This window comes from Glandiceps talaboti, chromosome 15, assembly GCF_964340395.1.
Source record: "Glandiceps talaboti chromosome 15, keGlaTala1.1, whole genome shotgun sequence".
NCBI classification, from domain to species: domain Eukaryota; kingdom Metazoa; phylum Hemichordata; class Enteropneusta; family Spengelidae; genus Glandiceps; species Glandiceps talaboti.
The window spans coordinates 12,603,833-12,619,114 of record NC_135563.1 but is presented as its reverse complement, the minus strand read 5'-3'; the positions used below and the strand labels follow the sequence as shown (position 1 = coordinate 12,619,114).

At 37.1% G+C, this 15,282-nt stretch overlaps 1 protein-coding gene across 1 annotated transcript; it reads right to left on the bottom strand.

Moving 5' to 3' along the window:
- Window positions 1-403: 403 nt before the first annotated feature.
- LOC144446495 (protein Skeletor, isoforms B/C-like) lies at window positions 404-13,760 on the bottom strand. Its single transcript, XM_078136268.1, has 15 exons — window positions 13,440-13,760; window positions 12,542-12,685; window positions 11,791-11,863; window positions 10,816-10,924; window positions 9,877-10,039; window positions 8,671-8,743; window positions 7,680-7,857; window positions 7,132-7,365; window positions 6,382-6,508; window positions 5,920-6,030; window positions 5,284-5,463; window positions 4,975-5,168; window positions 4,279-4,339; window positions 3,781-3,938; window positions 404-3,329 (listed from the first exon to the last, which is right to left on the bottom strand). The coding sequence occupies exons 1-15, from the start codon at window positions 13,489-13,491 to the stop codon at window positions 3,087-3,089; spliced, it is 2,100 nt and encodes a 699-aa protein (XP_077992394.1). The 5' UTR covers window positions 13,492-13,760; the 3' UTR covers window positions 404-3,086.
- Between the last annotated feature and the right edge of the window lie 1,522 nt (window positions 13,761-15,282).

Genomic DNA, 15,282 nt, shown 5'->3' with positions numbered 1-15,282 from the left:
AAGATTTTTTGAAAGTCGTTCGTTATTTTTCCCACCAACAAAAAGGAACACGCGATTTGTGTTTTATATACTTTTATTCCCGAATGTTTATGTACAAGTATTTGCATACGTAAAGAAGGTTGACAGGTAGGTTTATTACAGAAGAGGGTTTTTTACAAAAGCAAATGCAACATAGTAGGCCTCGGTGCGGAAGCCTCTCGGCATTTTGCCCCCCCCCCGGCCTGTTTCCCCCTGGCCCGTTGCCCCCTCACTTTCCCCCGGCCTTTTGCCCCCGATAGTACTTTTAGAAACATTAAGTTTACTTTTACGCGATATATTTTTTTCAATTATCTCACCACGCATTCTTGAATGTTATAAATGATAAATGCCGTAACTTAACAAAGGAAAAAATGCTTTTATTCACAGTCAAAAATACTGGAAAATCATGTAAATATCAATGTACTTACAATCTTTATTGTTACAGTGACTTATAGTTTTGACATGACAACAATACATAACATGTCGACAATAGTGATCGCTAAATACTAGTACAATTAATGTCAGAAATTATTGCAAATTAGAAAATGACTCACGAACAGACTTAACAAAAATGTGGTATGTGAGGATTGATTACTATTGAAGTTATAAAACCGAGATTTTGAAGGTACAAGCAAGTAGTTTTAGTGAATAAGGTAATGTCTACTACGACTCGTACGAGTATCAGGATGTCACACACTCAATGAGTCATGTGCCTTGGCTGGAAGAAAATTGTTGGCGTGAGTTCGTCAAGGAGTACCATTATATTTATAGAACTGTTTAGTAAAAACGCTTTCACTTACAATTTGTATAACATTCTCGATGTCGTACAGTGTCGTGATGTGGGAATTTAACAAATTCAGGGAAAAGGTTTTATTACGTGTCTTCAACGAAACACTGTACAGACACCAACTGCGTAGCAACGCATAATACATGAGCACGTATATAGCTTCAAATCATCCAAAGTCTCCACCCCATGACACGCTTATTTTGAGAGACATACACGTTTCTATGTAAGGAAATATGTGTGTACATATGATGCCATTTTGAATATTTAATTATGTCACGTGACTGACCTTTGACCTCATTAACACATTTTTGGTAATTTAGGACCCCTTCCTTTGAAACTGGCTAACTATTGAATGATAAGTAAATGTATTTTAAATTTGTTTACATGACAAATCCCATGTTCATTTTTCCATTACTGGAGGAAAGAAATTACAAACACCAATAAAATAATTTTCCAATTTGAAACTTTTTCCATCTGATTATCTGAATCAATAAAGTTACATTTAAGTTACATTCATTGTGTACTTTATATATATTTTCAATTGTATGTATGACAAAATTTGTTGATTTTAAGCATGTGGTAACCCCACAAACGTGTTACCTTTTTGGTAAAAATGTGTTTGTTGATTTGCCTAATTTGCATACAATTATTGTAATCATGGGATAGTTTGAACCTAAGGATTCGTTTTGTAATTTCTTCTTCAAAAATGTTCATTTTTTCAGGAGACAGCCCCCAAATTTAAATATCGTGATTAAATTCATGAAAATGTTAAAATACCCAATTCCTAGGGGAAAATTTAAAAAAATATTGTTTTAAATGACACTTGAAACTGTCAAATTTAGTTTTTATGATGTTAAAAATGACAAATATGACACTTTGTTGCCAAATCCGAAAACAGATATTGACCTACCTATAACTTTGCTGTTAAATATGATGATTCTAAGAGACGAAGCGGTTTCCGGTTATGCATGCAACAGGAGAAAATAACTGAACGTCAAGGAACTCTCAAAGGATCTTCCGGCAGAAAGTATCCCTAGGCAACCAATCAAGAACTGACAATTGTTCTGCGATAAGTAATTGATATTTTTATTTGAAAAACCACAGAAACAAATTGCTTGTCTTTCTAGACTGGATTACAGTACTAAGTTTATATCGAGCTGACGACTTCAGACTTTGACCATAACTTATATAGAGGACTGGACACTAAAACATGGCGGATAACACATTTCGGAATCGAACAGTGTCATATTGGTACTACTGCTAAATCATCTAGTTATAAGTGCAGGAATTATAGGGTTACTGAAGTTCCTTGCTGCTGATTTTGAAGGTAACGCTTTGAATTAAATCCAGATAGTAGTAGGATAACTAAATTCTTTTACTTTGCGGGTTGGTTTTTTTTTGAGTCATTTTAGTTCTCATCCTACAAAAACGATTGTACTTTTAATGGATCTGATTTGTACCCCAAATACAACTATTTCTAACAAAAATGTTGTCGAATTGAGAAACGGAAAAATTTTCGCTATAGTAAATGCATGGCACTATAACCAAAGTGTCGACAAAAGAAGTATGTTTTTCCTCATAACTACATACGGGCGTTTTTATTTATAGCCCAAAATACTACTATATACTGATTTTACTGTCTGAAACTTCACGTTTGACCAATTTAGTTAGGGGGGGGGGGGGGCAGTCTGAGGCCGAACTAAAGTAATTTAGTTTTTTGTCCAACATTGAACTATTGATATGATCTCGCCCCTATTCTGAAGTGATTTGTACCTCAGATTTCCATCAACATCGACACATTATGGTTGAAGCGTTGCGAATTACAATGGAAGCCGATTCAAACTTTAAGCGAAACAAACTTTAAGCGTACAATGCAAGTTTATGAAGAAAAATGACAAAAACATCCACTTTTCGCACAGTCTCTCCAATCTGTGTCACCAATCCATTATCCATGCATACTATGCTTTGTTGTGATGTATTTAATAAAAAGAATTTTACAAATCTCCATCTTATCAAATCAGAATCCCTTTCCTGATAACTAAGGACGTGAAGATCTTTGTGGTGTAGCAGTAATTTAGATGAGATTTTTTACATCTTGGTTGATAAAGTGCAATTGATTACCGTTCCATTAGCAAAAAAACAAAAACACAAACAAACAAAAAACATGATAATGTACGTTGTATCATTTCAGACCAAACAATTATATTTCTGAATGTGAATGGTTTGAGATGACTGTGCACAGTTACTAAAAAGTTCTGGAGTTGTATTTTCAAAATGTGATTTAGAAAAATGAAATTACAGTTTCAAGGGCGAAAAATGAAACAACGAAGTAGATGCAAAAATATGACACACTCAGGGATACGCCAACATCTGACCCATCGTCAACCACAGGGGGTGTCTGTTTATCTGTAGCGCCGCCAGCGGTTGGTGTCGATGGCGATGTAGGTCCCTGTGACGTAGTTACTGTAGTGTCGACGTCATCGACTACCTCTATCTTCCAGCCAAGATATTGGTGTGTATAACACTGGAATTAAGGAGGGGGTGGAGTAAGTCACACAAGATTGAAAATGTTTCTGCATGAAGATTACTATATTTGCATCTGTCAAGCAAAAATATCTCCGCGTTTTTCAAAAATAAGTACTTTGAATCGTCTTTACCATTTTGTAGTTGGCGAGTTAGTTATTAGGTGACATATTATGATTGGAACTTATTAATCTGACAATGAACTTGTTGAACTTGCATCCGATGATCACATTTTGAACTGGATACTGTCTCTATTGTTTCATTGAGAGGGAAACAGTTATGGAAAAACATGTATTTTCAGGTTCAAATGAAATGACACGACGGGCTGAGTTTTGATAACATTACGTGCGTTTGTAGTCATACACAAATATCAGTTTATCTCAGTGGAAGCATAAAAAGGATCGTGTGATAATGATCGATCCATAAGACATCAATTAATTTAGGCTGCTTACCTGGTAATAGAATGTGCCAACTGTATCTGGTGTCCAATTTAGTACAGCAGGTTCTCCAGCCTGACATTCCAACCTCAGTGTTTGAAAATACTCGTCAAAAGTCTCGGATTCTTCAGAACGATCATAGTCCTTAGTAACGAACTCACAATAACGACCAGCTGTAATGTAACCATTTTCAGGACGACGTTGTTAAGAGGAATCGATAATTTCAAATACTGCTTTTATCTTATTTTGCTAATGTCTACTTTGTATTTTTCTCGTCTTTTACTATCCCTGATGATTCAACGTCCCCACCCTTAAGTCGATATTCGCGTTCAGACTTGCACGTGAACAGAGAAAATTACGTGACGGAGTCTTTCCTAAGTCGCACCGATAGGGACGTATACACGCATTGTACTTCAACAATAATATAGACTTTTAGCCAGGAACCTGCTCGATTAAAGGCGCATATGGCCAAAAAAAAATCATTCTGATTTGAAAAGATTAGTTTTGCCATACCTGCTGTTGGATATGGATTGCCATCACTATCAAACTCCACACCAGCTAAAACTTGTACTTCCTAAAAAGAAAAGTAGAAGTTTGAAAGTAACAGATATATGGATATTCAAAGTAAAAACTGTGATATGCAGAATATCACACCCGTCACTAAAATCCAAAAATGTCGGCCTACAGATTTGCTCCCTATCTGATGGCATTGAATAGCGATAAACTACCTCCTGATTATGACATACCCATAGTTTTTTAACACTTGACGATATTATACGCACGAGTGTGAGCGAGCTGAGTGGTTGCTGACGTCACCGACCAACCATCAAATATCAGTATGCTACAATTCTCATTGATCGTGACCACTTGTATGTTAAGTTTACCGTATGTGCTATACCACAACTCTAATAATTAGCACAGATATTATCGTCACCGCAGTTTTGCATCATCAATACTTTGATACAATATTGTTCACTGGTTACTTTTTGGATACCTAATAATAGAATTAAGGTTGACACATACACACAGAATCAAACAAACAAACAAGCAAACAAACAAACACACACACAAACAAACAAACAAACAAACAAACAAACAAACAAAAATAATATCACATATGTTGTGGCAATAATTCGTTACGTAATTTCAGTCAAGAGTTGATCTCAGAACTAAATTGTGCTTTCCAAATAATTACATAATTTTACAAACCTGTCTCTCTTGGGCACTTTTCTGTATATAGCCACCTATTGGATCGTCTGTGATGTAGAATGGATGATACTGGGCAGATTGGGAAGAGTTGTTACCGCCCTCTACGACAAAAGTGTAATTCATTCCTCGTTGTAGTTTCAGTATAGGAATTAACTTATCATTGATAAACCATGTTATACCCCAAGATACCTGGCCTGCGGTGAAAACAAAAAACAACGATAAGTCAGAGTTCACAAACTAGGAATAAAATCATCAAGAATTGAATATCAAAAATCTATTAACCTGCTCGACACAAATACACAAACTTACCCGTGAGAGCAGTGTATCCTCTTCTTCCACCGGCCTGGCCAATTCGAGCAACAAACTCTGTGTTATTGTCGTTACCTGTGATATATATCTGTTCCCATGGGGTTACTGGTGCAAGGGTCGTATCAGGAAAAACTGGACAGTTGTTTGCTGGCTCACGACCAAAATTTATTCTCACATTTCCTGTGCAAAACAAAAGATGTAGTAAAGAATCAACGACTGAGAAGTTGCCTTATCTTTTCAGAACTGTTGTTTTTGCCGACGGAACTTAGCCTTGGCGTTTAAAGTGTGACTGTTGTAGATGGTTGTAATATACTTGTATACAATATGTACGTTTTAGTTAGACATTTGAAAGGTGATATGAACAAGTAGTAAAATCAAAATAGAGAGACATACACTGGCATTCACTCGAATGAAAGTTCTGCCATATATATGTATGAACAGACACAGACACACACATACACACATACAGCCAAACACAGAGGTACGCACACACAGGCACATACATACACTATACTTTAACGTTTGTTTGCTTATTTGCTGCAAAAACTATCAAAGGCAAATGCGTCATGTAACTATAAGGCACACATAAAATAAACTTGGTCAAAGAGTTAACTGCCAGCCACACATACAACTTACCATTTGGTATGGTATGATGTTTAGCCACAACACCGTTGTCATTAATAAATCCTATCGACCACACGACGTACACGTCACTGTCAGTTGGTATAATCTTGTCATTTGCATCACCTGGAATAAAGAGATAATAAATAATAATAAAAGAGAAAATATTTTTGTACTGGAGACAGTGATCATACAATATATAATATTCGTCTAGTCTCGTTTGGACCTGAAACCTACTAATGAAAGCGACTCTCAGAAAGTTTACACTTTTCCTTCAGAGCTAGGATGTAAGGTATTGCGTTACCTGTTCGCCAATTTCTATCATGTGTTCAGACCATTGGCGATATACCTTTGTAAATAAAGAAGATGGGGGAGATCCATATATCATTGTTGATTTTACAACTGAAACCCATTTTTGCGATCACACTTTTTAAAACATTCTTTTTGAAAGCGTCACGTCCTGGCCCTGCGTCTCACCTGTGTTCAACATTCTCCTGAATCCAATTGTAGTGATACCATCTTTCATTAGTGAAGATATATCAGTGACGTCATTCCTACCACCGGTTACCATGGTGTCGGGACACGCCCCTCTTCCCTGACTACACTGAAGAAGTAATAAAACATTTATATACGAGAAATACGATGCACATCACCTCGAAAAGGTGAGGACGAGTTGATAGTTATCTCGTTTGTGTTACATTTTTTAATAATTAGGGGAACTGTATATTTATACTGATTTATGTGATAATGTTATTATAATTGGAGTTATAGGAGAAGGTCAGGTCATTGGTGAAAATGTAACTGGTTATGCTGGCTACCAAGTGGAATCTAATGATAGCACATGTACATGCATCATGGTAGTCGAGACTAAACGCATATTGTATGACTACAGGTTGCACGTTTAGTTCATCAGTCAATTTTATGTCAGTACAGGTCATTCACCCTGGGATTGGGTATCCGTCAATAAATACGTGACACCCCTCTCAGTATGAAAATCTGAAGGGAAAGTGTTTACTGTATACGTAGTCATAAAATCATTGACGTCCTTTGACAAGATATTAATAACAACTGTCGACGTTGGGTTCCATTCTCTGACAATATTGGAAAGTTACGGAAACCTGTACTTTCTGATTTACTTCAATACACTATAAAGACTTTACTTTATAAACTAGCAAAGCAAAATAAAGAATTGCATCATGGGAGTGGTTGTACATAATGTCTTCCTACCTGCGCATACGCATTGAGATCGTAGTCGACCACCATGACACCGTTTGTTTTGTCATTCCATACAACTGTGACGTCAGAACCCACCATACTAGTTGAAGTATCCGATCCACTGATACCAAAAGAAAGATATTCTCCAAAGCCAACCCGACCACTCAACTCAATATCGATGTAATCATCAACCAGCGTCCAACTGACGTGGAAATTGTCGTTCACAGCCTCGCAGTTTGTTACTGTCTATAAATTGCAAAATCAATACATTGATAACAAGTTCATGATCGTAATATTGGTAGTTTGCGGTAAGTTGTGGTAATCAATGCCGAATGTATCGCGAGATTAATTTGTGAAACGTAACAAATACTTGTATGTGTTCGAGATTTGTTGACAGGGGATAATTCCGTAGAGACACAGACGAATGATAAAGCGACCTCTATACTTCATTTTTAATAAACAAGATTTATTCAACATAGAGTTTGATCAGTTTATTCATTGAACAAATTAATATCTTTACTTCGAAAATAATGGAGATCAACTCTGAAATATGGTCTTACCTCCTGCATTTCGGGTACATATGGTGGAATATTTAAATCATTTGGTATGAATACATGACCAAAATTCTGTCTAGCCAGGACACACCACATCGACAACCAATCGATGTCAAAGACAGTCAGATCATCTTGCATCGTGATGGAGACAGTCTGACCATTGTAAGCGTAGAGTCTGGTAAGCCTATAAGAAGTCAGATAAGCAGTTTATCACAGGAGGTAATTAGGAATAATTGTATATAGTTCAAAGAAAACAATTCATCTCATATCACTTCTAGTGTGGTAAAGAAGAGGTTTTGCGATCATATATCAGTCCATCCATGTCATTCATCATTATCCACCGGCTCATATTGTAACATTCCGTATTCTCATTGTGTAGGTAACCACTAGCAAATGTTTTGATGAGACAATTAGTCCAATTTCAATATTCGTGATATTTCACAAATCGGGTCATATGTAATCAACAGCTGTTCAAAATTTCAATTGGTGGATATCATACATTCATTATCTGGCTACGTATGTTATTTTGGTTTTGCAAACATTGCTAGACCTTGCCGTAGAAGACCACAGTGCCGACATTTTCGGAACTGAGGTCGACATCTCCACTACACTACACTATAAAGTACCTAAATATCTTACAACGGGTTTTCTCCTTCATGTCTGCGAGATAGACTCACTCCTCTACTCTCACACCAAAACTAACAACCGATTCACCGAAAGCGATTTGACTGATATGTTCTGATGTTGGTAGTGGTGTGGTGTGGTATGTAGTAGTGGTGCCAGCAGTTAGATGCCAAAATCACCAAAAAGGCAATCGGTCTAATTTTATACTACAAGTATATTCTTGTCTGTGGTATCACTGAGACTTTGATATTCAGATATCCTGATTTTTTATATGTTGAAAACCAAGGTCAAATCTCTCATTGCATTGTAAGCCATCATCGCCTTAGATTTTCGAACTTGACCTACATTTAATATCTCTACATTAGATTCTTACCGTCCATTTTCGTCAGGTATCCTTATACCGTTAACATGTGGTGACGGTCCTGTTCCAACCCAAAAATATGCATCTGAAAAGAAAATACACAAATTAGGATTAAAATAAAATAGTAGGTGTGAAGTACGGTTGTTTGGCACAGCCATAGGCTCAGAACAAAAGAGTGAGTCCCAGTAATTCTGATTATTAAGATAACACTAATGAGATGATCCGGGACTGACACATAACCCTTTAAAGTGACACAGTCTGACTATTCTCCACTAAAACCAGCGGTGTATCAAATATAACACGTGTATAATACTGGTATACCACAGACAAGCAAGGTTGAATGGGTTCAAACAACAAAATGGGGTTTAATACCGTAGTTGTTCTATACTATAGCTACGTGTCGAATCGTCCTTGGCTGAAAGATGCAAAATAATTTGGAATACTATCTAAATATGTAATGTAATACAGCACTATATATGTATTTAGGTAGCCTTCACTAATTAAAGGGGGAGGGTTGGGGTATTAGGGGTTCCTTGGGAATATTTCAGAACATGGAATTAGGGATGGGTTACATGTTTTTTTGTGACCCATTGTATTATATATAACCTTGCATTATATTAATTTGTGATTTTTAGCATCCACCGTTGCCACCGGTTCCGCATCCCATGCTAGTAACCGCTGTACTGTAATATTAAATCGTTGTTTACAACCATGCAGTGAATCATTTGTTATTAGTTGTGGTGTGAAGAGAGGAGTTTGTCTCACAGGACAACAGTGTGGTAACATAATGGGGACAATGAGATGGGTGGAGATGTTACAGTCCTGAGTGCGTCCTGGTGTGGTAGACTTGAACTCTTCAACTCCGGCCAAACAACGCTACTGCGGCCGTTGTTTCAAAAGGGTGAAACTCCTAACGTTTGTTTACTATAATACCGTAATGCGGCCTCGTGTCTATATGTACAACAGGCCAGGTATGCCTATGTATATATATATATATATATATATATATATATATATATATATATATATATATATATATATATATATATATATATATATATATATATATATATATATATATATATATAATTATGTACAATTAATATAAAAATCAGCCCCACCATTAACGTTGTACCCCTTTTAACAACTACCTGAGCAATATTATAACCGAAATCGGGTACATGTACGATTGACCTATAATATCTAGGTTAAACTTACCTGGTCCATTTCCATCATAGTGTAAATTTTCAATTCGAAATGTCTTTGCGTCAACAATATACACATGTCCACGAAGACCGTGAGCAAGTTGTGAAAACTCTCCAAGATCAAGTTCTGATGGTGCGTCGAAGTTATCTGGGATATTCACTTGTCCAAAATTAGCCTGCCAAATACGATATGAAAATTGACGATTACAAAATTCAATGTCTATTCCCTTCACGAAACATCAGGTATTAGTGGCTACAAAACTGATTTCAAGTCACTTTCTGGAAAACAATCAACCATTTATGCTCATGCGTGCTAGGGTATAATGACATAGACCATATTCAATTTTATGTGGAGCAATGGAATAAAATATTGTTGTTGAAGGTTTGCCAAACAAAAGTCGAGGTGACAGAAACTCTGGTGCCGCGTAGGTCAAGCCCCGATGTCCCTGTCAGTACAGTACACTTTAGGTGCAGTGCGATCTTAAAGTCGCCTAATAATGATAATATCAAAAGAGTAAGCCCAACGGTCTAGCAGATAGACTTATAACGTGGTGGTTGATAGGATGGTACGACAAGGAGCATCTTACATACATACGAATGTCATTAATGGCTCCAGAGCATTTATGTAGCGACGACAAGACTAAAACATCACACCATACAAACATAATGTGCATATACAAATCAAAGTGTATGAGTGGAACAGTTGTTAGTAACACCCACTATTAGCACAATCCAACATATATTTTTCTCATTATCATATTAATATTTAATGTATTGATGCAAACAAATATTAAATTATCAAATTAATCTAGCGACCAGTGCAGTTGCAAATATTTTGATTATTTAGTTTAAATTACAGAAAAAATAATGTTTCGAATTCATTACATATACATCCCAACACTACGGCTGCATTTCAAGTATATAAAAATGTATACAAATATATATACTTTACCGTGTATTGTCTACACCAGACTGCAATCCATTTGAAGTCGTTTATTGTTGACCCTTCTGGCAATGTAATTATTATATCTTGATTATCATAGGCACCTAGTCGTGAACTCCTGAGGGGGAACACATGTGCAGCACATTATTAGTGGACTGGTAACCGTTAACCGGGGGTGGGTACGGGTGGGGGAGCGAAAAAAATCCTACCCGTCTAGTCTTTATGAACAACAGCAAATAATTAGGCCTACTCCCTTTGCAGACTCAATGGAATCGAACGAACGTTGATGTGCAAAAATACAGTGATTCATGAATTTTTTGTGTGAGCGCCTTTCTCGTGATCCATTTTCAGACAAAACAAATACAAAAAGCACAATTTCTAACTCGGACACCCCAAAAGTAAACCCCCGTGTGCGACACATATCGATAAGTTTCAATGAGAGTATCCCCGGTGGGACAGTGGTAGATACAACGAATTAACGCTAGCGTTTTCGTAGACACACACATGCTATAAGCTTACATGTATGTGTAATAATTGGAAACCTTTTATATCAGTGCTGACAGTTCCTCGGTGATACATATATTTATTATTAGAACCAAACGATATTTCAGGTAGGGACTGAAAATTAGATCTAGTGAGCACATCTGTCATGGGGAGGGGAGTTCTCATTGAGCTAGCCTAAATGCTAGATCTCGAGCTTTCTTCTGATATCATGATACGAGGGTGGAACACCCGAGCCTATCGCCCTCACTAGCGACCTTCGCCGATGGGGTGAAGAGAAATCCACGCATGCATATTATCTAAACTAGCACTACCATGACGTACGACTGTACACAAACTACTAAAGACGAAGCCCGGATATGATCCCGGATATGCATGTACACTTTGGGTTTTACGGTGTTAATAACAATAACACTAGCTACGAAATCTTCTACCTGCGATGAAAGTGACCCTGCCCTTATCTGGAAAAGTATGTTTACTCACCTGTTCTCCTCGTCCGGTATAATCTGGCCCGATGGACTTGGGTTGTCTGTACTACCAGCCCAGAAAAATGCATCTATACAGATTGTATTATTATAATATCAGATTAAGGCAAAATTAATTTGACTTAGTAGAAAACGAGTTTGTCCATTTAATTTTCTAATCTGACAGAAAGGAAAACTGGTTTCGAAGGGCATATTAGTTTAGTGATAGTGATATGCAATTGGACTCGTAAGTATTTTCGTACGCGTGGTGTCCTGGCAGTTTGCCATTTTTACCATTAACAACGTCGAACCTTGTTCCTGTTGACTTGGAGATTTAAGTATTTTCAAAGTTGTTGTACCAGTGAAAGTAACTTAAATTCCATGCTTCCATACGATACATGTTTTTATTTGATGGAAGCCTGAAGGTCGTGGGTTTCCTCAACTTTTCATTTAAAAAAATAAACAGAACTGATCCAAATTACAAAAGAGTGTTATGAATTTGGTACAGTAAGAGATTGAAAAGTAGAGGCGTGAATGTCCTGTTTTACTGAGAACAACAACAAAAGAATATTGTACGAATGAACCCTTTGTACATAACATAGCAGGTCTTTTCTCGTCATGCGTATCAAATTTTATGCATTGGGTGAATGTCCTTAACTTTCCGCTACGTTTCACTGCCCCTTTCACGTGGGCTGGTAAAACATGTTTTTTTTCTAAAAATAAACGCTTGCTTCCTGATAGTGTCACGACTTTCACATAGAGTCACATACCTGGTGCTCCTCCGTCATATATAAAATTAGTAATTTTCAGACGGCTGTTATCAACTGCATACACTGTACCAGACACACCATGCGCTAAGGTTGTAAAAGTGCCGATAAGTTTGCCGTGATAGGGGTCGGCCGTCACCACTAACCCTGTCGTAATATACAACACGCAACACAGTTAGTTGTACTATTTGTAGACATAGGTTTTCCTTCTTAGACTGTTGATCATGAAATGGTGTGTGTGTGTGTGTGTGTGTGTGTGTGTGTGTGTGTGTGTGTGTGTTATCTACATACTGATACATGTATACAACTGCTGAATTTGTTTTGTTCAGTTGAATTGTTACTTCAAGGAACAAAAACAACGAAAGGACATGATAAAAATTACTAGTATATAACAACAATTAACATGTAAGCTTATGGGGGGAAAAGTTTCGTTTGGGGGGCAAGTAGTGGTTTTTAACTATACTCCATTGGTAGCGCTAACGATTATAGGGTTACCGGGCAACAAGTATCTCAAATAGCTACAACACAAGATCTAGAGAGGCCTACTTTGTTCAGATTTGTTATAAAACTGTTTATAGTTTAGCTATGGACTATTTATTGAAGTCTTCGCCAATGCACCGTTGCATGTTGGTCAGTTTGCTCACATTCTGTCGCTTTTCTCAACAAGAACAGAAAGCTAAGTGACATGCAGCTAAATTACCTACGATAGCTGAGCTTGATATACATATGATGTCCACAGCGATAGAGGAACTACACAGTATAATGTGCCCAACTTTGTGAAGTTGAACATTGACTTTCAGTTTCAATTCACGCACATGTTTATGCATAGCTGATCATGGTGTGCGTGTGTATTAGGCCTACGGTAATTATGAGAAAAATATAGATAACTTTACAAACTTACCTGCTGTAGTGTAAACAGAAAAGAAAACGAACAATGTTTGAAACATCGACATTATATAACACTAGGTCATGCAAAGGTTGACAACTGTAGTAAGTCTTCGTATTGTCCTTACTGTATATACAGTGAACTTCTCGTTGTTCCCACTGCGTGTGTCGTGATCGTTGTGTGCTGTCGCACTGACACTGAGATTAATTGCAGAAAGTTCTACTTTATAGTTAGTAGAACCCGACTCGTACATGGACTGTCACCTCGTGAAACATTGTGTTGGCCACACTCAGGATAGGTACACGGTCGTTGTAATCATGGTAATTTTACTAAATATTCATAGGTTACGCCCTTTCATTGTGTGTGCCAAAACATTAGATTGCCGTATACGGTAATATAGGACATCCTGGTGCACGGTGTTTCATAATTTGGATACCAGTCATACGCACTTACCAGGAAACTTCGTGATGTCACTGATGATTCTAATGAATATGTCATCATCATTGTTAGCGCAAAGGTCAAATGATAATAGTTTCACTGACTGGTATACGGTTTAGAAAACAAAAAAACAACGTAATCGCTCGTGCATGCACCACGCTTCAATGATTTGTGTGTTATTTCTCTCTTATCCGTATGTTTTGTGACAGTTTTTGTATAGTTTGTGTATTTGTATTTTCACTTTTCTATATACGCCAGGCCCGGGGCCTGATTCAAGCGATGAATAAATAAAAAATAAATAAATAAATAAATAAAAATGAATTAAAAAATATATATATATCTCGCCACTTGTAAAAGTACAATTTAAGTAGAATAAAATGGATTTACCTCGGCCTGTATATATTGCAAAGAGAAAACGATGTCTTCATCTGTGTGGATCTCAGACCACCAAAGTGGTCTCAGGCTGACTCTTACTATAAACCTAGAAGACTACCAGGCATCCTTCATTTCACAAAACACTCAACTGCAATCTAAAGAGAAAATCGCGATTAAATTTCTCATATTTGGTTATGCAAGCAAAGACAAAAAGTATGCTAAATTAGTTCGATTCAAACAAAACAGATGAATAATGACGACTTCGAAGTTTGATTGACGTACACAACTAATGATCTCGTCAGTTCTCGCGAGAAATATTTCGAGATGTAAACATTCAAGATGGCCGCGCCCATTCCACTAGTACTGGAGTCAGCAGGATTGGCAATCTGTTAGTGTTAGGAACAGCATCTTGGCTTTGTGGTGTGACACATGATTCACGTATGAAGAACTAGGTTGCAGCAGATAATTCAATAAGAACGATGTTCAAAACGATGTGTATGTTCTGTGTTTTGTCTTTTGGTACGAAAATCAAATTCAGTGTTCCTGCACGTACTGATCGGTTCACTGCATGTTGGTCGTTTAGTTCATTGAATTTTCTCACAGTTGTAGTTTGAGACTGATCAATTACAGATGACTAGATAGATGTTAATTGGACACAATGTCTGAGAGAAGATATTACGATAACCGATCAGAACATAGGCGACGGCGGGAAGAGTTTTCTTCGGGATCGAGGGGAAAAACGTCTACCCGTTCGGATACAGAGCGCCACCACCGACAACACGACGAATATCGAGAATTAAAAAACAGACGAAGGGATGAAAGGGATAAGTACGAAGATAGACATAGGGGGTATAAATCGTCGCACAGTGAAAGGGAAAAAGTGGATAAGAAACGGGACGATAGTAGAAAACGAAAACACAAATCAAAGTATAGCAATGAGAGTGATGGAGAAGATAGGAAACATAGACGACCAGAACGCAAAAGCTATGAAGATATTTACAAGAAGGAGATCATGGAGGAGAGAGACCTAAGTTATAAAGGATTT